Here is a 23,760-nt window from a genome sequence, read left to right as displayed (position 1 = left end):
GGATTAAATCACTTCCAGTACAATAGTTTTTAATTAACTGAGACAAATGTGTGAATGTCTTGTTCTAGCAATTAAGTCAACATGCAATGCATCAATCCTTTTAGAAATAAATATATATTCTTGATGTGTTTGATGTGCTGTTGAAGGAGGCAGACCTAGATCCTTAAGAGTGAGAACGTTGCTGAGGGACATCTCTGAGGCAATCCCAGAAGAGTGAAGAAAATGGGCCACATCAGGCTGCATGGTAGTGACTGAATGTGAGAGTAAGACATATGCCCAATAACAGTGGAGCAGACCTCAAACATTTATTTAAAGAGCAATGAAGATAAACCACAGGCAGCTATCTTGGGACAAAAACAGGCACAAGGACATTTTCCAAGGTGAATTCAGACACATATCACTGATAGAGCACAGACACATGATGACCATTGAAATTTATCACAGATTTATTTAATCACAGCTAAATACCAGAAGTATTCTGGTGATTTGCGGTTCCTCAGATCGCCACACTGGCTGAACCCGCTTTCAAAAAAGGGCAGGTGTCCATAAGTTCCTACATGAACGCTTGAGACACTTTATGTATTGGAGCTCACTAAGCACATGATAGGACATTTAAGGGACCCTAAAGAGATTGACTAGAGGTGCTCAACCGGATTTCAACACTGTGGCAAGAAATACAGTAGGCCTATCTTTTCATTTTTAGAACTTTTGATTAATTTAACTGAATTTATCCAAAGACAATGGCCATTTGACCAATTCAAACATGCAATATGTTCATGTACAATACATAATGTTTGATTAATAATCCAATAAGTATTTCTCTCATTGTATTAGGTTTAAATTTTTAATGAATTTACTAGATAAGTGAAATCAGTACTCCTCTATTCACATATAATAAGTGTTCCTCCACTTTATTTTGACCTTACTGTTCACTGGCCTCGTGATCTCTTCTGCTAAAAAATACTGATGAATCATTTCATCTCCATAGATAAAAGTTTTAACTAGACTAACAACTAGATGCGCATAGCAGCAGTAAATGGAGCGTCTATGTAACTGTGCGATAAAATGTCCTGTATTTCCTGCTGACTATCAAACTGACTCATAAAGATTGTTACAGCTTACACATTTCTTTACAAGAAAGGAGTGAAATTATTTTACACTAAAGTCCATTTGAATCGGTAGCTTGCCTGACGTCGATGCATGAGCAATACTCCTCTACTGCCCTCTAGTGATTAGGTGATAAATAACAGAATGAGGCTCGATGGCTGCAAATGACAAGGAATAGAGACTTTTAGTTGATGAATTCTGAAGTATTTACATGATTGCAGTAAAACCAAATGAGTAGTTTTGGGTAAGTTTCGTTTTGAGGGATGTTATCAAACACAGTTTCTGTGGTGAAATGTTGAATGGCAGCCTGTGCCTGTCAGCAGACTTGGCCTCTGGAGGTTTAATGTTTAATCTCTGCTCCGGCTTCCTGCTGCAGCGCTTCTGACTCACTTTTATCAGTCTTGTTTTTACTTTGTGAAGCCAGTTTAGCACAGCCATACTCACTAACAGCAAACCAGACTATTCTGATAACAAGGTGAGTGTTTTGTCATGGTGCTCCTCACATTCAGGGCTGATGATTATGATATGTTTTACAGAACAAACTCTCAGAAGAGCAAAGTTCAGCTTCCTTTTAGCTGATGATCGTAAGAATGTTAATGACTGTATCTGATGAACTTTAAAAATGAATACACCTTTAAACAATACCTGCTGAAAAGTCAATACCAGATTTAGTTAAACCAATGACATTTTGTCAAATAACCAGCTTCCAAAACACAGTACAGGCTGGCAACCAACTATCTTGATAGGCCTATCTTTTATATAAGATTACTGTTATCTTTTCATCAGGCTTTTGATTTACAATTCTTATGAATTTTAAATACTTTTTGAAAACTGGGCAATGACATAAAACAAACAAATATCTTTTTATGTTTAATTCTTAGTTTGTCTGATATTGTTCTCTAAGATGACTGTGTAGCCTACAGCTACTAGAACCTGATTTTCTCACCAGCTACAGCAATATGACAGACCTTGCCAGACCGTATTCGGATGACATCTCATCCTCACAAAGTGAAGATTTCAACGGTGCAGAGGAGGATCCTTCAGAAGTTCACAATGGTGACAATCCCGAGGACTCAAGCTACTGCCCTTATGAGCAGAGCCATTCAGACAAGGAAGCTGAGAAGACGAAAAAAAGTGCCTCACTGAAATCTTGGACTGGTGTGTTTAAGAAACGGAAGAAAACTGATTCTGAAACGCATTCCTCATCATCAGGGGGAATTAAAATACTACCAAATGGCACAAGATGTAGTCCACCTGTTTCTCCATTGTTGGACAGAAAACATTGGGATGCGCTTACAGGTGACCCCAAGCCAAACTTCCCCCCAGGTTCAGTGGGATACAAATATGACACACTTGAATCTGAACTGACCAGTATTCATCCGGCAGAGTACTATGCTGAGAAGTTAGAGGTTTACCAGTTAAAATACTCCTACCTGAAGTCTTGGCCCGGCCTTTTAAAACTGCTTGCTGGCCTTCAACTGGTGTTTGGCGGGATGGTTTTCGCCTGTGTATGTGCGTATATTCAAAGAGACAGTGAGTGGTCCAACTATTACAGGCCAAATTATGGGTTGGCTGGTGCACAAGGATACCGTTACAATGGCCCCTTGACAGCCTTTGTGTTGGTCATTGTTGGACTCTCATGGTTACTGACCGTTATCCTGCTGGTCTTGGGATTAACAATGTATTACAGAACGATTCTGCTGGATTCCAAATGGTGGCCTCTGACTGAGGCTGTTATGAATCTGGTCATTTCGCTGCTGTACATGGCAGCGGGTATCGTCTACGTGAACGATCTGAATCGTGGTGGTCTTTGCTTCATGACGGTCGGCATCAACCCAGTCCTGTCTAATCTGTGTCGTGTCGAGGGGGGTCAGATGGCTGGGACTGCGTTTATATTCATTAACATGGTCATGTACTTGATAAGCTTCTTAGTGTGCCTTAAAATGTGGAGGCATGAAGCAGCCCGCCGTGAGAAGGAGGCCATGAATAGCCAGCTGAACAGCCAGGTAAATGCGCTCACAAAAGTTTTTTGTTTGTTTGTTTTTTTTAAGAAATTAATAATTTTATTTAGCAAGGATACATTATATTTATCAAAATTGACGGTAAAGCCATGCATAATGTTACAAAATATTTCTTTTTTCAAATAACTGCTGCTCTTTTAAACTTTCCATTCATCAAAAGTATCAGTTTCCACAAAAATATTAAGCAGTATAACTGTTTACAACAATGATAAGATGAACTATTTCTTGAGCAACAAATCAGCATATTAGACTGATTTCTGAATGATCATGTGACACTGAAGTTGCTGAAAATCCAGTCTTACCATCACAGGATTAAATTAAAATAAACAGCGATATAACTGTTATAATATTACAAAAGAGACTTTCAAAAATAATAGAAAATCTTAACTCCAAATGTTTGAAAGGTGTATTTCATGCATTAGAATATGGATGACTTTGGTCCTTAACTTCATAAAACATGTTATAATAGTGATCACAGGGTTTTTGCTTCACTTTTAACTACAAACAACACTAATTAAATTCCTAGTTTCCACAAAATCCTCAATGTTGTTATCCAGTTTGACTAAATGTAATGGCTGTTATCTTTCAGTTACAGCAGCAAACTCTGGAATCCACATCCAATATGGGCAGCTCCTCGACTAGATCCAAGAAAATTTCATTCAGAGATGAAATGGATCAAAGCTCTGTGAATAAGAGCAGACTGGCTTATGTCTCAGAGAGAGCTGAAGAAAGGAAGATTTTAACTGGAGCTATTCCAACAGGACATATTCCTAAACCCAGAGTCGTCGCTGATTATATTATGTTAGTATACTTTATGGTTTATTTCTGGTCTAACAAAAATAAATGATATATTTATACCACACAAACGTAACAGGCGTTGGTTATATTCAGTAGGTATTAACCCATTTAAACCCATTGAAGGATCTAGAAAGGCTCTTTTTTTCATCTGTAAATGTTATTAGGTGACTATAGATGGTTTAAAACCAACTGCTCTACATATAGACAATCTTAGAGAGGGCTTTGGACAACTTGATGGATAATGTGCCATGTGTTTTTTTGATTCATGCTATTTCTGGGAGTGTACTTTGAAATGAACCTGACTGATGGAAAAATCCCTTATTATCCCAACTTTTCATAAAACAGGCAGTTGAAAATCACAAAAGAACCACACAGTAGGTCTATAAAAAATACCAAAAATGGATGTTAATTAGTTAAGAATAGGATGAACATAAGATGGGCTTGAGAAATAAAATTAGGTTAGGATTAATATAAATGCAATAGGAGTCAATACTAAAGAAAAAATATGAAATGGGACAATATTAAAAGATGTTATGTATTTATTTATTTTTTGGCAGAAAATATCCTGAAGTTCATTCAGTAGAGGACAGAGAGCAATACAAAGCAGTTTTTAATGACCAGTACCAGGAGTACAAGGACCTGCACAGGGAGATCACAGCCACTTTAATGAAGTTTCAGGAATTAGACAGCATGATGAGCCAACTCATCAATAACAAGAGAAACCCTGAGGTGAGATATGATATTGGAGTCATTTACATTCCCTCAATATTACCTTTATTAGACTATTCAGACCAGTTGTGTCAATTGTTTTTGGTTGTTTTATTTAGGAGCGTAAGAGAATCAATGGCTTACTGAAAAAATATGATCAAAAAAAGAATGTAAGTCACCTTTTGAACTAACCCACCTTAAAGGGATAGTTCACCCAAAAATGAAAATGTGATGTTTATCTGGCATCCAAGATGTAGGTGACTTTGTTTCTTCAGTAGAACACAAATTATGTTGCAGTCTGTCAGTCGTATAATGCATGGCAATGGTAACAAAATTTATGAGAGTAAAAAAAACATGCACAGACAAATCCAAATTAAACCCATGATAACACATTGATGTCCTAAGACATAAAACGGTCGGTTTGTGTGAGAAACTATATCTTATATCATTTTTTACCTCTAATACACTACTATGTACAACTGCCTTGAGCGCGTGCACGGCATCCGTCATCCATCAATCCATGACTGTGCACTGTGTAAACAATGAGTGATGTATACACGCAAGAGATCACTTCCGGCGCTTGCGTAAACTACGCCAGAGCGCGTACCCAGTTCACGCACCGGATGCCGTGTGTGCGCTCAAGGCAGTTGTACATAGTGGTGTATTAGAGGTAAAAAATGATATAAATACAGGTTTCTCGCACAAACCGATCGTTTCATGTCTCAGGACATCAATGTGTCGTCACGAGCCGCAGGGTTTAATTTTGATTTGTCTGTGCATGTTTCTTTTACTCTCATAGATCTTGTTACCATTGCCATGCATTATCCGACTGACAGACTGCAATGGCTGGAGTTAAAAATCGTCATTTGTGTTCTACTGAAGAAACAAAGTCACCTACATCTTGGATGCCCTGGGGGTAAGCAGATAAACATCAAATTTTCATTTTTGGGTGAACTATCCCTTTAAACCTCTACAAAAACTAAGTGAAATACAAGAGATATATATATATATATTTTCATTTTATTTATTTTAACTTATTATGTGCTTCTTCGGACCCATACTTTCTGGAGAAGAAGGAACGGTGTGAATATCTGAAAGGAAAACTAAGCCACATCAAGATGAGGATTCGTGATTTTGATCAAAATTTCACTGCAAAGGACAGCAATTACTAAAAAAATTTTTTTATTGTATAATTACTATTATGGCGCTTACTTTTTTTTTCTTTTTTACTGTAAGAAATGATGGCAGTTTTGCTCAAACTAATCTATAAACTTTACTTTCACAAATCATATATCTTTATTTTACACTGTCAGGTTAAAATTTTAATTATATATATATATACATAACACTTACCATCATTAACTCAGCTTCCTGTTTACCTTAACTTTCGACCTACTAAAGAGCCAATAAGACTGATTGTGTCAGTAGCAACGGGGTGGATCGGGTTTAGAGTTTCAGGCCCAGGTCTTTTACACAAATCACCATGAGCAGCAGCTGTCACAGGTGTTCACTTCAAACGGATAAACTCAAACACTAAACAACACTTGACAGAAAAGTGTCAAGCTTAGAAAAGCGGGACCAGGGCGAAGAAGGAAAAGCCCAGTGGCTGTTGTGTTACGGTAAGTTACATAATGTTTCAATTATTTACCACAAAATGATGGACCTTTTTAGAATGGATTGTAGTCAACGCAAAAGTGCAAAACACCAACATGTCACAGTACTTTTTTAATCTTATGTTGTCAAATCATACCAATTGCAATGTTTCATGTGATTGTAGCTGTCACAAAGCAGATGAGATTTTGTGACAGCTATATGCTCAGACCAATCTAAAATGATAAAAGTTGTACAATTATATTCAAATATATTCAAATACACAAAAACTAAACCTTTTTTTTTGGGAAAAAAATCTTTATTCTTGAATAGCTGTCCCATCAACATGCACCTGTGAGTCTGTATAAAGCTTGCTAGGTAGATTTTCAGCTCTTGAATTATTTATTCACTCTTTTCAAGTTACCACAGGTGTGCAGCTCACCATCTCTCTAAAGCATAATTAACTAAGAGGATACAGTATTTGAAATATTCCTGTTAGCAGTGCATCTCTTCACCTCTTTTATTCACATGTAATGTCTGTATATTGCACTTGGGGGATGCAACAGAAATGCAAGAAAGATAACTTACAGCATGGAAACCCCCAATGACTGCATCTGCTCATGTTTCTCTGAATTATTCAGAGCATCTCTTCTGAATTGCAGTAGCCTGATGAAGGGAATGATGTTTAAAGCTGGACTCCAGAGTGTGAATGTTATTTGTGCTATAAAGAGGTGTGTTATCGTAATTATACTGTTAGATCAGAACTCTGAAAGTTCCCGTAAATCTACGGATAGAGTTGTGCCTTAACATTTGTATGTTTGTAATCCCAGGGAACAAATGTCATGATAAAATGTATAGTTTAAATGCAATTTATGAAATTTGATAAGCCAACCGTGCTGTTTATGCATTTGAGATTGTCAGTGTTTTAGTGACGGAGGTTATAGGTACACTTGTTATTGGACAAGTGACTGTCTTTATGAGTGAGTCATCAAATGATTCATTCAAACTCACTAATCAGTTCAGGAACAAAATGGGCAATAGTTTTTATGAATGAGTCATTGAATCAGTCATTAAACTAATTTGTTCAGAAACACTGACTGATTCAGGAAGGCTGTGTATTGCTCTGTAGATGATGTGATAATTAATTATGCTTTGTCCTATCGTGAAGTTGTTTCATCTGCATAGAAAAAAATTGACAAAATGTTATATAAAAAAACAATATCATTCGCTGTTGTGCCATCTGTGTTACTGTGGATTTTATTAGAATGCTGTATTGACCATTCAAAAGAAGTATTTCTATATATTTTAAAAATCATTATTATATGTATAATTGAGATTATGTTGGTGATAGTTGAGGGCAGCACATAAGTGTTGAGTGGCAATGTGTAGTTTCAGTGTTGTTTTATTATAAATTTTTATATACACTGTCATAGGTTTTATTATTGTTTTGAATAAGCTTTTTTAGATTTTCCAGTTGTATCTTAATTTGTGTAAGATTTTGTAATTGTGCTTTTGTCATTGTTAATTCTCCAGATTTGTTATTTTACTATTTAGTTATATTTTATTTATATTTTAGTTTTAGTAATTTTAACACTTTATTTTGGTTAACATTAATTTTTATATATGTATATATATATATATATATATATATATATATATATATATATATATATATATATATATATATATATATATATATATATATTATATATATATATATATATAATATATATAACCTACCCCGGGGTCGACCGATGTACACACACATACACACATGTTTGTTTTTGTGAATTGTGGGGACATTCCATAGGCATAATGGTTTTTATACTTTACAAACTGTATGTGCTATTGCCCTACACCAACCCTACACCTAACCCTACCCCTTACAGGAAACTTTGTGCATTTTTACTTTCTCAAAAAAAAACTCATTCTGTATGGTTTATAAGCATTTTGAAAAATGGGGACATGGGTTATGTCCTCATAAGTCACCCTCTCCTTGCAATACCTGTGTCATACCCATGTCATTATACAAAGTTGTGTCCTGATATGTCACAAAAACACACACACACACACACACACACACACACACACACACAAACACACACACACACACACACACACACACACACACACACACACACATATATATATATATATATATATATATATGTATATGTATATGTACATATATACAGTGGCAAGTAAAAGTTTGAAGTTTGGGAACCCCTTGCAGAATCTGAAAATGTAAATAATTTTAACGAAATAAGAGAGATCATACAAAATGAATTTAAAAAATTTTATTTAGTACCATCCTGAGTAAGATATTTTACCTAAAAGATGTTTATAGTCCACAAGACAAAAAAAATAAAATAAATAAAAATAGATGAAATTATTATAATAACCCCCTTCAAAAGTTTGGGAACCCTTGGTTCTTAATACTATATGTGGTTACCTGGATGATCCATGAGTTTTTTTTTTTTTTTGTGATTTTTGTTCATGAGTCCCTTGTTTGTTCTGAACAGTTAAACTCGTTAAAATCGTCCATGTATTAAGAGCCGGGGGGGTGAAAAGTTTTTGAATTTGAAGATCAGGGTAAATTTAACTTATTTTGTCTTCTTAGAAACAAGTATCTTCTTTAGCCTCTGAAGGGCAGTACTAAATGAAAAAATATGATATTTAGGCAAAATAAGAAAAATGTACACATCTCCATTGTGTTCAAAAGTTTTCACCCCCTGCTCTTAATGCATGGTTTTTCCTTCTGAAGCATCAGTGAGCATTTGAACTTTATGTAATAGTTGCATATGAGTCCCTCAGTTGTCCTCAGTGTGAAAAGATGGATCTCAAAATCATACAAAAACTTTTTGAAAAAATACAAATAAAATGAAGAAAAACCAAAACCACTGCTCAGGACCAATGCAGGACTTATGAACAACTATCACAAAACAGAAAAACAGTTGTGGATCATCCAGGAAATGGCACATAGTATTAAGATTCAAGGGTATGTAAACTTTTGAACGTTGTCATTTTTATAAATTCATTTATTATTTTTTCTTGTGGAGTATATATAAACATCTCTCATGTGAAATAGCTTATTCAGGACAGTACTAAATAAAAAAATAATGCCATTTTCATGAGCTCTCTTATTTTGTTAAAATTATTAACATATTTGCATATTCTGTAAGGGGTATGTAAATTTATGAGCACAACTATATATATATAATTTTAAAAATAACATCATAGTTATAGCTATAGTTAACATCAGTTAATGTTATAAATACAGCTATATTTCAATTTAATTATTTTAGTTTTCATGTTTTGTTTACAATAGCAACAAATGGTCTTCTCGCCACGATTATAAGAGTTATACTCGTCCATATCATTTTTTTATGATTAAAACAAATGACTGCAGCTCTTTGTCTGAAAATGAAGCATGGTTTTGGTTTTCAGAAAGCTATATCTGTTCCCAGATGATCTCATGATCTAAATTTGACCTCATTTCTTTTTTCAGATTATCTCATGAATCATGTATGAAACACAGCAGTATGACAGTCCACCGCAGTACAGTCCACACTACATTGCCCCATCAAATATGTACACATCCAGAAGTTTCTACTCACAAAGAAGCGAGTATGGCTTATACTCTTCAGTGCCTGATGCTCCTCAAACGGAAGGAAACCCTCAGCACTTCTACAGATGGTTCTCCCCACCTGGCATTGTGAAAACGATGGAGGGACTGACTGCTCTGCTCTGTTTTGTTATTTTTGCCTGTGTTGCTTCTACTCTAGTTTGGGACATGCACGGCTATGAGGGAAGCATCGGGGCCTTCGTTGCTGGATCTGGGGGCTATGGGATGGGGTCTGGGTACTATGGAGGAACCTATGGCTATCAGAGCTCTTATATGACACCCTACTCAGCAAAATCAGCCATGATCTCCATGGCAGCCATTAATTTCGTAGTATCTTTGGCCATCCTAGTGGTTAGTTTCTCAAAGACATGGTGTGTGCATGGAAAAACGTTTTACTTGACAGTTTTAGTGGTGGATGTGGTTCTGGCGATTCTTCAGTGTATTATAGACATCATATTCGTCATTGGGGTGAATCCCATGGCCCAGAGTTCACAAAGCATCATGTACAACCCCATCCTGATGATGTGTCAGACCTCATTAGGGACTCCCAGCATCAGCGCTGGAGTTGGAACAGGCTTCCCAGGTGCATATCCGTCCTTTAATCGATATCTCTATCACTACTGCTTCATGGATCCTGAGGAGGTCAGTATGGCAAGACATACACTCTTACAAAAAAAGGTTCTTTATTTGCATCAGTGGTTCCATGAAGAACCTTTAACATAAATAGAACCTTTCCATTGCACAAATTGTTCTTTATAGTGGAAAAAAAGCACTTAAGATGATTAAAATGTGCTTCAGACTAAGAAAAACATGACTGAAAGGTTCTTTGGGGAACCTAAAATATTTCTTCGGTGGCATTGCTGTGAAAACCTCCTTTTGGAACCTTTATTTCTAAGAGTGTAATTCTCACTTCTTATTGCTCTGTAGCTGTAGTTTCACTGTAACATTAATTGATTTAAATCAATGTTTTCTTAATTTTAGGCTGTGGCTCTGGTATGTGGACTGTTTGTCATGATTGCCCTGGTTGTTGCAGCCTATTTTGCCTATAAGACTCGAAGCAAAATATGGCGTCATGGAAAACCTAATATCTACTGGGAGGAACCACCTATCCTCAGAATTGACAGGAGCCAGAATTCACAAAACTGGGTGAGTTCACATTTGTTAAGGTCATTGCTATTTGCAGTCAAATTTTCAGGCATATACATATATAAATACTCACTAAGGACAAAGGCTACATTTACTTAAAAAGCATAGATAGCAACAGTAGTGGCATTGTGAAATATTGTTACAAAAAAAAAGAAAAAAAATTCTAATATATTTTAAAAAAAGTCAAAAATTTTCAGCTACATTACTCCATTCTTCAGTGTCACATGATACTTCAGAAATCAATCTAATATGTTGATTTGCTGCTCAAGAAACATTTCTTATTACAGTTTCTTTTTATTCATTTACTGCAATTTTCAGATGAAAGGTGCACATTTTCAAAACTCCTACTAAAAAAAAAAACTTATCACACTTGTAACATTTCCAGTCAATCTTTCAAAACCAGATCTCATGTTTTCATTACAGTTATATATATTTTCAGTTATGTAACCGCTTCAAAACACAAGATTTCTGTAATATGTAATGAGAACATTTGGTTTAACACCAAAACACAACAGTATGATCTTCTTTTAGTTTAGTATACTTTTAACAGGCAGTTAATTCAATGGCAAACAATGCAAAATATATGTTTACAATCAGCCATGTTGCTGAATTAAAGATATTACAGTAATACAGGCTACTGTACTGTATTACTGTATCTGTCCAATAAGGTGTTGTGTAAAACCATTCTCTGCCAGTACATGAATTGTTCTCACTGTACCATATGTCTAAGTCTGTATTGTAGTTTTGCCCTCTTAGGGTGACTTACTGTAATTTGCTAGTCTCTACCATGGTAAGGCCTTGTTTAGATGTTGTACTGTAACAATAATTCACTGTACTTATCCATTTTGGAAATTGCAAACCATGCAGTTCTACAGAATCTATATCTTAAAGAAAAACACAAAACATTGTGTTGCGAAAAGTTTTTTTAGTTTTTTTTTGTGATGCTAAAAAGTTTAAAAAATGTGCAAAGTGCATTTTAATGATCGATTGTGATATTAGTACTATATGATATTAGTTTTGAAAATATACAACTTGCTTCTGAAAACTGCACCAAAAAATAGAAATAAATTAAAAAACTATTATCAGTGCTGAAAACAGTTGAGCTGCTTAATTGTTTTTTTAATTTAAATAATTTGTTTTTATTATTATTATTATTTTGACTGTAGCAATATGTTTTGAGGAGGTTTTGCAAAATTAATCTTAGGGCCACATAATTTAAATATAGTGTAGTCTAAACCTGTGACACCAGTGCCGTACAATGAAATCAGTCAAATGATCAGAATTGCCTTTGTGTTAATCATTCATTGATTTACAATGATTGTGAAGTGAATTGCTCTCTTCATAATGACCGATACAGAATAAAGGTCAGTTAAGAATCTGAGCCCTCCCGACAGTCACAGATAACTTGTGTTCCAGTATCATGTTATTTTTATAGATAAAGATTACTGCAATTGCAATTACTGATTTTTTCATCCAAATGTTTTGCTTTAACTTGCTTTAGCTAAGTTTCTGCTTATTGCAGCTTGTAAACAATAGCTTCTGGTGTAATTATCAGAAAAATAGCTTTAGTATACAAACTCATCAAAATAACAGCACAGTTTTATTTATTAGGCTTTAAAACTCACCTTTTGCTCTTTAAGAGTATATTATTTGGTTCGCTGTGAGGTGAGACTTCAAAATGGGTCGTTCTGAATTTGTGGACTATGCAGTGACTTTCCTGGAAGTGACCTCAGATGTTGTTTGTGTCTGTTAAGACAATACACAGGCATTTTTGTACAGCCAGTGCCATGTGCAGTTCTCATCAAGTGTGCTTCCTGAAAGCTGAAATAATTACGCTTCATTAGAGGTAGTGATGCATGAGGGTGGGATAATTGTGTTGTGATGGATTTACAATGTCTTTGTGTACTGTGTCATATAAAACTGCTCAAGTGGTCTCTTAAGAGAGTATTGTTCAGAGAAATCTGTGATGGTATCTCTGATTGTCCTCCGGTCTGATCTAGTTTCCCATCAGGTCATTCTGTGGCAGCTTTAGCGTCAGACTTCAACTGGTTCATTACATGTTGTTCTGTGGTTCTTCCGGCTCCATTAAAACTTATACATGGTTTATTCCAGCGAAGCACTCAGTACACCCCCACTGTGGTTTTATCAGAGAAGGCTTCCCCTCATCTGAAAGCAGAGAACAGCTTCACCTCCTACAATGAGGGAACAGTGAGCGTCTACAGCGAGGGTGCATACAAAAGCAATGTGTGAGTACGGCCCGCCTTTCTGATCATGTTCAGGACAAGAGATTCTTAGAAGTACCAAGGCACACTAGCCTTCTGATTGCACTTTGTTTTAAAGGTATTCTGAGAATGCGAACGGTTGCTCCCCAGAGCCGTTGTACCAGAGTCGGTGGATGAGCTCCAACACTGTGGAGGAGGTTGAAGTGCAGAGCAGCTCGGTGGAGGAGAAACCTGAAACGTACGAGGCTGAGGATGTGCTCTGTGAGACGGGCTACATCACTGGTGGAGATTCAGCCACTGAATTAAACACATATGAGTTGGAGGAGTGAGTTTCAATCATCAATACTTCTTATTCTTAACATTACACACAGTTTCGCTCAATCTCTTGTTAATCTTGAGTACGTATAGAGAAGTATTGCATCCTTCAAAGAGTCTTTACTTTTTATCATATTTATAAAAGAAAAGATACAGCTTATTGATTCTTTCTGAGGAGTGCCGTGGGCGGAGCTAAAGAGTCAGGAGTACTTGTGTGCCGATTACCAACAAAACACAGAAATTTGATGCCGTTTTACATACCGCCTCCAGTTCCGAATCATGACCAGGATGTTTTATTGCTGGGACTGCCCTATTTCAGTATCAAATGAACTGGGCCTTGTTTATAAAACATTCATCACCAAAATGAAGTGAACAGACAAACACACTTGTGAAAATCCGTTGCTGCCCCGAAAAAACAAACTGCTGCCACTGTTCACAAAACTCTGGGTTCTTTGGGAAGCTGAACAAGGTTATCTTTCCCTTAAAACACACTTCGTTGGAGACATTCTTCTCGAGTAGGCCCTGTGACGAAGTGGATGGGAGTGCTCTTGCTCTCGCTCTGGGGTGCGTTTCCCAAAAGCATTGTTAGCTAACTATGGTCATTAGTTCCATTGAACTCTATTGGTAACAACGGAACTTGTGGCCTTTTGGGAAATGCACCCCTGGTTGACGTGTGCATGCGCTCTTCTTGGAGAAGTACCCATACAAGGAATTTGGCCTTTTATGATGTCATAAAGGTTGAAAAAAACTTTCCGAAACTTAAAGGCTATGTTGCAGGTTTTTTTTTTTTTTTTCTTTTCTGGCAATTTTCTAGCTGGTAATAAACATTTAAACAGTTATCCATTGTATTTGATGTTGTAGGGTATTACAAAAAAGAAATATAATAAGGAAAAGTAGGTGATATCTTAGCGGTTAGCTACAGGTTAGCGATGAATCTTGTTTCTCCAACAATGCATTGCATGACGTCACATGAGGTACTCGCTTTTGGACGACAAACGAAAGCCCGCCTTGATACCATTGAGAGAGTGAGACGAGTAGTGAGAGTAGTAGCTAGTGAAAGAGATAGATAGATAGATAGATAAATAGATAGATAGATAGATAGAATAGCATAGCATAGCATAAATAGATAGTGAGAGATAGCATAAATAGATAGTGAGAGATAGCATAGCATAACAGATAGCTTAGAGAAAGAGTAGATAATAAATAGACAACATGGTTTATTACTGTGTTTGTGGCGGGTGCAAGAACTCCAGCAAAACTGGACATAGGGTCCATTGTTTCCCCAAGGACAAAGGGATCTTCCGAAGCTGGGTGCAATTTGTCAAGATTAGGCGGGCAGATTTTTCAGCTAGCTCTGTCACCGCCTACTCGAGAATATGCAGCGCGCATTTCAAGGAGGAGGATTACCACTCAGGGGATGCCAAGATGGTCGCACTTTCTTTAAAAAGTATGAGGATGGCTAAGTTAATTCCTACCGCCGTGCCGTCTGTGAATGCAAACCTCTCTGCTTGTCCTGTCCCGAGGTCGAGAGACACCGTCTGCCGCAAGCGATATATTGCCACGGTAAGCATCATGCTAACGTTAATGTTTACAAGCTGCGTTTTTAGCTAGCTCTGTGTGTATTTTGCATACCATGTTCCCTTTGACACAGCCTCCACTACAAGCATGATCACTCTGACATTAGAAGAGCATATTTCGTGATTCACAATTATGAGCCAAAACAAAACTGCCCTGAAGTAAATGTCCATAATATGGACATCGGGAATTGTCATGAAAGCTTCATGGCTAACGTTTAATGTTTGGATCAGTGGTGATGATAATCGAGTGGCTTTCACAATAGTGTGTTTGCGTTTTGTGTTAGACTGCTACGGTTCTCTTTCACATATATTTGACCGTGACCATGTAGTGGAGGCTAAACGCAAGTAAACATAGTTTACCCACCTCTGAAATTTCAGAAACAGTTTATCCACTTCTCACTTCAAAGTTTAGCTACCTCTCAGTAAATTCACTACCTAGAGTTTATGCACCACATGTACTCTAGACATTTATAACCACTTATTATATTTGTTTTCGCAAATGATGACAGATACCTCAAAGCAGGAGACCGTGGACAGTGTAGACACTGTGGAGAGTGTCGATACTGGGGATCAGCCCTTGCCCTCCTACACTTCTGACGCTGTGACACAGTGTTATTTGAAGCCCCCCCGATGGTCTCGCGGTAAGTCTTGGATATTTTAAGGGGTAGATATTCTGTCTAAATCATTGCCAGTATCTATGCAAGCAGGACATTTCCATACACATTGATTAAATTAATACATAGCCTACACCAAAACATAGCCGCTTAGATTTGCCATGATTGTCACATGTTTGGGTATGTTTACTGCCTCTCCACAGCTGTGCAGGTGAACCTGAAGCCCAAGATGGTCAGCGTGGGCACACAGACGTCTTTCAGCCCACAAACCTCCACTCCCCTCGCTAGTCCTGAACAGACAGATGATGAAGATGATGATAATGCCTCTGTCGTTAGTGACTTATCGTGGGTGCCCGAAGAGCCGATGCATGAGGAGGACTTGTTTGATGAGGAGCCACCTTACGCGTGTGACCCCCACCACAAGTGAGATAATTTAAAACCAACATAGACCATTTTGAATGCTCATTTTATTGTGTACTGTAGCTTTGGTAGTTTGAATGACACCTCCCTCCCTCCCTAATTTTTTGTTGTTGTAGTGGCATAGACAAATTTATTGTTTGCCAAGAGGAGCTGATGGGCCTTTTTGCCATCTGTCCGGCCTGTTGTGAGAGGTCAGATAGTAGCATCGTGCAGCAGGAAGGAACTTTTGTTAAGATCAAGCAGGTACGGTTTTGTTTGCGCAGCAGGCCATCTGATTAGAAAATCAGAATATCTAATTACAATCTGATAGCTCTGACTGTCTTGCCAGATATTTTACAATGTATGTACCAGGCTGGCTTTAGTCTGTTGGTTTGTGATGGCATCATATTTGAGTGTTATACTGTATTGGTCATGTGTGTTTCATTGAAAACATGAAACCAGTAATGTACAGTACTTAATTAACTTATATTGAATCCTGATATACTGTTGATTACTCTTTTTCTTTTTTTTTTACATATCTAGGTCTGTGCATCATGTGGCTACCACCGTTTCTGGCAAAACCAACCAATGCTCCACAGGAACATGCCGACCTGCAACCTCCTGTTAAGTGGGGCCATTCATTTCACTGGATGTTTGGCCACCCAGACATTAAGAATGTTGACTCTGTTTGGCCTGCAGTGTATCAGTGCGAGCAGTTTCTTTCGCCATCAGCGCCGCTACACTATCCCTGTAATCGTTCAGGCCTGGCAAAACGATCAAGCAAAGAATTTTAGTGACCTACGGGCAATGGATGGCGGGCTAGTTCTTGCTGGTGACTGCAGGTAAACCAGTGTGAGAGCTCATAGACCAGTTGCACGTTTTGATTTTGTTATTTGTTATCATGTAGGGTGGCTTTAGTTGGCATTTGCAGATGACATGGTGGATTGTCTTTACAGACCTTGATTATTAAAAACTTGAAACATAATTCAAATTTGTAATTAATTCCAGGTCAGATTCTCCTGGGCACTGCGCGAAGTATGGATCCTACTCTGATAGAGGACAGAGTGAACAAGGTGGTGGATGTTCAGCTTGTTCAGGTAAACCTGATGTTATTAGACAAAGAAATGAACTCTGCAATTTGGTAAACTGATTGTATCTTAATATAACATCTTTCCACTAGTACAACGATGCATAGAGCTTTATTGTGTATTGCCTAACTAGAGTACAGTGTATCATAATACCTGAACCAGCAACGCTTCGGGTCATTCACGCCTCCTTCAACAACACCAGGATTCTACACTTACACTGTTATGTCATGTTGCAGAGCTCAGAGGTCCCCAACAGCTCATGGTGTGAGCTTGAAGGGCTCAAGCGCAGTGTTGACCTGCTGAGGGGAAAGGACCTGCATTTGGCAACGCTGATCACGGACCGTCATCGCCAGGTATTTACAATAAAAATGCAGTATAGAATGTAAATATCTGAATTGCATTGAAGCTGGATGTTTGTGGTTTGCTGATGCACTGAGGGCCACACAGGTCAATCATCCACAAAAGTTTGTTTATTTCTCCTTAGGTTGCCAAATGGGTGAGAGAGGAGCTGAGCCCTGAAGGGACACGGCATTATTTCGATGTGTGGCACATTGCCAAAAGTATGTATCCATTGTTGGAACCTTGAAGCAGTTTTTGTTAGTGCATATCAATTAATACCATTTGTTCTAAAACAGGTCTGGGGAAGGCATTGGATGCAGCTTCAAAAGAGTGTGACCAACTACAGTTGTGGAGGCCTGCTATAGTGAATCACCTCTATTGGACTGCAGCCTCAACCCCAGATGGGAACCCAGCGGTCATGGAGGCCAAATGGAGAAGTTTAGTCAACCACATCCAGGACATTCATGACCATGACACCCCTGCCTTCTCCAGTTGTGCCCATGGCCCTCTAGACGGGGATCAGCGCAACAAAGAGTGGTTGGACCCAGGTACAGTACACACAGTATGTGGTATTATGCACGCTCTACAGTTTTGTTGTATTTGCTGTCTGAGTGATTGTTTGGATGCTTTGACATGTGACCTTTGTGATGAAATGTTTTCATTCACTGGCAATGTCATAACATTTTGTTTACTGTTTGTTTGCTATAATTCATATGTGTGTCTGTCTGCCTCCCTGTCTTGGTCTTTGCAGGCTCATTGGCAGCAGTAAAGTTGGAGAACATAATAATGAGGACTGCCTTACTGAAAGATGTTCAACAGCTGTCTCCACAGCACCAGACCTTCTCCCTTGAGGCTTACCACTCCCTCCCTCACTTCGCGCCCAAGCACACAGGGTTTTCATATCTTGGGATGTATAGCAGGTCAGTGCTATCCAATGGAATAATACTGCCAATTATTATGCCGTTTATAGTAATAATAGTACCTATTATCATGCTATTGTAGTATTTTGTCATGCATACACCAAGTAAAAAAAATTCTCAAATGTGTTATTTTGTAGGCTTCTCTTAGCGGCGCTGCATTATAATCACAATGCCAACCGCGAGACAGCACGGAGAAGTGATGGGACGGAGAAGTACTGCGTGCGGTATCCGCGCTTCAGAAAAGGTGCCCATGTGGTGCTTCCCATCAAAGAGGCAGCCTCATACGGTAAGCAGTGTCATGCAGTTCTATCATATTTTGAGATGGTGCACGAGACATCTGTGATCAGTGGCAATGATCTTTATACAGTATTATTATTATTATTATGTCTGCAGGTTATGCAACATCATTAATGAAGGCCCTTCGGGAAAGCTACACCAATTCACCTGCAGCTCTTCGAGAGGTTAGCGACAATTTGTCCTCCGATGCACCCGCCCCCATCGCCAAATCCTTCGAACAGGTTCCTAAGGAGAAGGCCGTCAGCCTCTACCTAGCCCGGGAGTCACGTTACAAAAAAACCTAATTTCACATTATTATTTTTTTTCCACAGACAAGCCCAATGATTTAGTTGTAAGTATTTATTTTAGTTGTTAGTTATCTTCTTTCCCTCTGTCCCTGTCATCTCATTTGGTGGTGGTTTCCTGCATGCTGCATGGTTTGTTTTTTCTTTGTGTGCTGTTGCTTTGGTTTTACTTTGCACAAAATTATTACTTTTTTTTTTCCGTCTTTGTAAGTGGCAATAATTGTCGCTGTACCCCATTCAAGGGGTCCTGCATGCTGCATGTCTGCTCCTCTGTCTGTTATTTGCATGAAATTTGTTGCATGTAATTCAAAATAATTTACCAATCATTTTACCTGTGCCTTGTCAACCTCTGTGTGCGGTGTTGTCTGGGCTCACTGTGTGTCTGCTTGATGTGCTTTTGCGTGTGTGTGTGTGTGAGTGAGAGAAACAAAAGAAACTGCAAACGTTTCAGGTCAGTAATCTTCGTCCTTGTTCAGTAAATGTTCAGTAACCGTTACAAGCAATGCCAATAAACTGTGTTTTTTCTTATCAAAATTCATGTGTTCTGTGTACTTTATAACATTTTAAGGGCAATTGGGGGATCACAACAGAATAAGCAATTATTTTTATTAATTTTCATCCAAACGAGGCCATTGAAAGCCCTGATAGGTCTGGTCACCACTTTGAAATTGTTGTCTGATGGTTGAAACCACACAAGAGGGTAGAGGCTTCCTTATACTCCTGCCTAAAACTCCATAAGCCCAGCGTATAGCCTGCCTGTACGCAGTGTACCGGTATTGCCTAGGGATAAGTAGGAAAGATTCTTAAGTTTAAAACTGTAAGTAGGTTGGAAAACGTCATTTTACGCCTGTCTCTTATGCATGTTTATTGTGTATGCAACACATCTCCTGTCACCTATAGCTGTTGTTCAAAAGACTCAGTGTAAAAAGATTGGTAAAGTAAACATAAACCATGAACATACTCGTGCGTGCTGGCTTGAAGGGGACCATGATCCTGCCTGAAGTGTGAGTATGCTATGTGTAGCACAAACGGATTCAGGCAGCATGCCTCAAATCCAGGATGCTGCGTTAGGCACGTTACATCTGCTGGCCGCGGGGTGAGGTCCTCGACCAGCGACCAAAACGCGCTCACCTCCCTACAACACAAGCTCTCCACCACAGTTTCCATGGGACGACACCCCCGCCCACACAGACACCTGCCAAACACAGCGACACAGACGCATACTACTCACTCCCTCTACCGGTAAGCCTGACGGTGTCAATGACAATTAATCACGAGGAAAACTAGTTGGCACTATCAATAATAATCACACTGGCTACGTTTGCAAACAACATTTTCACCGGAGAAGGAGGTAAAAGCTTAGAAATAAACACTAGGGGTTCACAGGTGGGACTGTCAAGCTAGCCCATAGCTAATTACTGTCACTAGATATAAAGAAAACGTTGACTTTTATTCGGGTGCTATAAACTGAAACAAAAAAAAAAGTTATTTTATGCACTGCTGTTCACAGACTACTAGCTCCAGCGGTCATTGCTGCGTTTCTAAATGGTAGCAACTCACCAGGACACTTCACCAACTCTCCAGTCATTCTCCTCTGACCATGCATTTATTTGTCTTTGATTGCCATCGGCTCTCGGTATTTCCTCATTCGCCCTGTCACGTCTAAACGGTTCGAAATTATATGGCTGTGGGCCATCATAAATGTTAACTGTCGGTCTTTCCACCTCTTCCTCATCCCAGTTAGACGCCATAGTCACTGAGTGCTAGAACTAGTTCTAGTAGCTGAGCTGCAAGGCTGAGGCTACCTTCCAGCGCGTCTACCTCATGTGACGTCATCGCCGAATTGCGTAAAAAATAACCGTTACTAACCAAAAACTACAAAAACTGGACTTTAACACCATTTTGGAGACATTTCTAACTTTATATACATATTTTGACTGCTTTACGTACCCATTAATCGAAAGTAGTGTTTAACCTGCAACATAGCCTTTAAGGAGTGTATTTGGCACATAAATACTCCATCATACGTCCAAATAATTTTTTGAAACTTGTTGGCGATGTTTAGCATGAGAATCCAACTCTTTAACAGTGTAACTAATTTAGAATGCCCCCACACCCAATTAATGCTGTGCTGTTTAAAAGAGCTGATTCAGTTAAGAATCTGTTTTTCTATTACTGTTCTAATAGCAGATTGTTTTGCAGGATAGTCACATGTTTTTTTTCCTGCTACAGCTCTCATTCAGAAATTACAACCGATGAAGAGCGCAGACAGTACAAGAAACAGTTTGATATCTCCCTCACTGAATACAAGAACCTCTGTGCAGAAATGGATGATATCAGTGATCAAATGAATAAACTGAGCCGAGAACTGGACACCCTCCACGAGGAATCCACCAAGTTTCAGGTAGGCATCAAAAACCAATAAAGTAAAATAAAGTTGAGAAAGTTTATCAGACATCAATTACAACATATATTTTATATGATATAAACTTAATACAACCCATATATATATATATATATATTGCATCACAGGCTGTAGCTGATGAATATAATCGACTCAAGGATCTGAAGCGGGTAAGAAAAAAATTCTTGATGGAGACTTGATTTTTGTCCATCAGTATTAGGAGACTGATTGGCCCTAATGGTCTAAATCAGTCATTACAGTCATTTCATATTTTTGTCTGTCAATCCCTAATGCACCATTTCCTTTCTCTAGTCTCCAGAATACCAGGCTATGAAGCTCCGGTGTAAAAAACTGAGGCAGGAGCTGTGTCATATCAAACAACTGGTGAAAAATTATGACAGAAGCTTTGCAAGGAGAGAGAAGACTAATATTACTGATCACCAGGATTTCTTTGTCTAAAACTGTACACATGAATGCATACATCTAGACTTTTACGAGCTGTGCTGATTGAGTTGTGTCTGTAAAGTTGCAGGAAAGGTAAATATTTTAAATTTTTCTGTAAAATTATCTCTTTACAATTTGTAAGTAAAACTCCTAAAGAAAATGTTTCCTTTGTAATTTGATAGGTAACTGACAAAAAAAGCACTCACCAGCACACAATTCAACGTATGATACTTTTGTTTAATCAAGCTGTCATACACAAGTATTTAAAAAGACAAAGATAATAAAATGAAAACTGTACATGTTGCTGTTTTGATGCATTAATGTCTATTAGACCGCCTGATACATTTCAAGGCCTAAATGTGAGGTAATATTAGTCATTCACATGTATGATAAGGCTAGAAAACGTACATCTCACAACAAGAGCCAAATACAACATGCGGTCACCTGTGAAACGCCACACCAGAGCACTGCTCCACGAAAGACAAAACAGGCAATGCCAGTTTCTTACCGAAAACGGCCAAACATAGACAGATCCAATCACTCCTCTTTAGTGTAAAGTGAGCAGCTCAAGTGTGCTGATAAATTTAAAAACTGACCCAGCTGTGAATGACAAAGTCCGTTTGAGTCACAACAGACTGTAGAGGTATTTCTTTTGGTCAACATACATAATGTGACTTTATTACCAGTTTAGCATTAACTAGTAAGAATAGCAAAAAAGAGAAGCAGAAAAGCAAAATAGAAACCAGTAGTATGTCGATGAACAACTTGAATGAAAAAAGTTCACTGGTTTTTCATCTGAAAAAAAAAAAGCATGACTACTTCATTTATCATCTATCTCAAATGCAGTGTGCATTAAAGGGGTCATCGGATGCTACATGCACTTTTACAAGTTTTTTGAACTGAAATGCGTGTAGGCACGCAGTGTGTACACAACCACCCTAAAATGATAAAAATCCACCCAGTGTCTTTTTAATCTCGTTAAATAATTTCCCCTATCATCTCGGATGATGTCACACAGACAGGCCCCTCGCATGATAGTTTGATTGACAGTAGCGTTTCAGAACAGACTGGACTGGTGTCTTACCTTAGACCCGCCCTGAGTGAGCTGTCATCAGTCCGTCATTGTTTCACCGCCAGAGCAGATGTAGACAAGAATGTCTCCTGAGTGATTGAGGTGTTTTGTTGTTGGATGTAATAATGAACATAACAGTCATCAGATCCCAACATCTGAGCCGCTGAAGATGCAGTGGATTACATTCGTTTTTTTTTTAAAGGGAATGCGATCCCCGATCTTCGTAAATGTGTTTATGTTCGTGCAAATCATTTGTGATCCAGCTTCACCAACAGAAGAAGTGAGTATAAGTATAATTTTTTATGAATCTTTGCAAATCGCCTTTCCTAATAATGAGCTAATTAGCAAGTTTCATGATGAATGCGGCTCAAGTAAACAGTCCCTCAGAGAGCAGCTTGGAAGAGAGGGGCAGGGTCAGCAGAGCTCATTAGCATTTAAAAGAAAATGCTACAAAACAGCTTGCTCTGAAAAGAGCTGTTTTTGACAAAGTGAAAAGGGTGTTGTTTTACACTACCATTGAGAAATTTAACCAAACTATGTTACAGATTTTCATTAAGACCCTAAAGAATCATATCAACTTGTGGAAAATGGGCATCCGATGACCCTTTTAAAAATGCATCTTTCATGAAGAGACAAGTCTGTACCTTAACTCAAAGTACAAATACAGCCTGCAGTTCATTTGTCAGATGGTTGCACCAAACATGATCTACTAGCTTTTGCAAATTTCAGTCTCTCCTCATAGAAATGCATTAGCATTAATATGGAAAAAGAGCTAAAAATACAAGCCAAG

General features: G+C 38.1%; 1 protein-coding gene across 1 annotated transcript; it reads left to right on the top strand.

Moving 5' to 3' along the window:
* The first annotated feature begins 1,379 nt into the window (after nt 1-1,379).
* LOC109050807 lies at nt 1,380-22,195 on the top strand. The gene is given in 13 exon segments (XM_042719154.1): nt 1,380-1,582; nt 2,057-3,113; nt 3,718-3,929; nt 4,484-4,655; nt 4,754-4,801; nt 5,684-5,788; nt 9,733-10,491; nt 10,831-10,995; nt 13,108-13,241; nt 13,336-13,542; nt 21,283-21,454; nt 21,583-21,624; nt 21,767-22,195. Coding segments are annotated over 12 exon segments (3,210 nt in total). The 5' UTR covers nt 1,380-1,582; nt 2,057-2,066; the 3' UTR covers nt 21,914-22,195.
* The last annotated feature ends 1,565 nt before the right edge of the window (nt 22,196-23,760 follow it).

Source organism: Cyprinus carpio, chromosome B2, assembly GCF_018340385.1.
Source record: "Cyprinus carpio isolate SPL01 chromosome B2, ASM1834038v1, whole genome shotgun sequence".
Classification (NCBI taxonomy): domain Eukaryota; kingdom Metazoa; phylum Chordata; class Actinopteri; order Cypriniformes; family Cyprinidae; genus Cyprinus; species Cyprinus carpio.
This window is presented reverse-complemented; position numbering and strand designations above follow the sequence as displayed.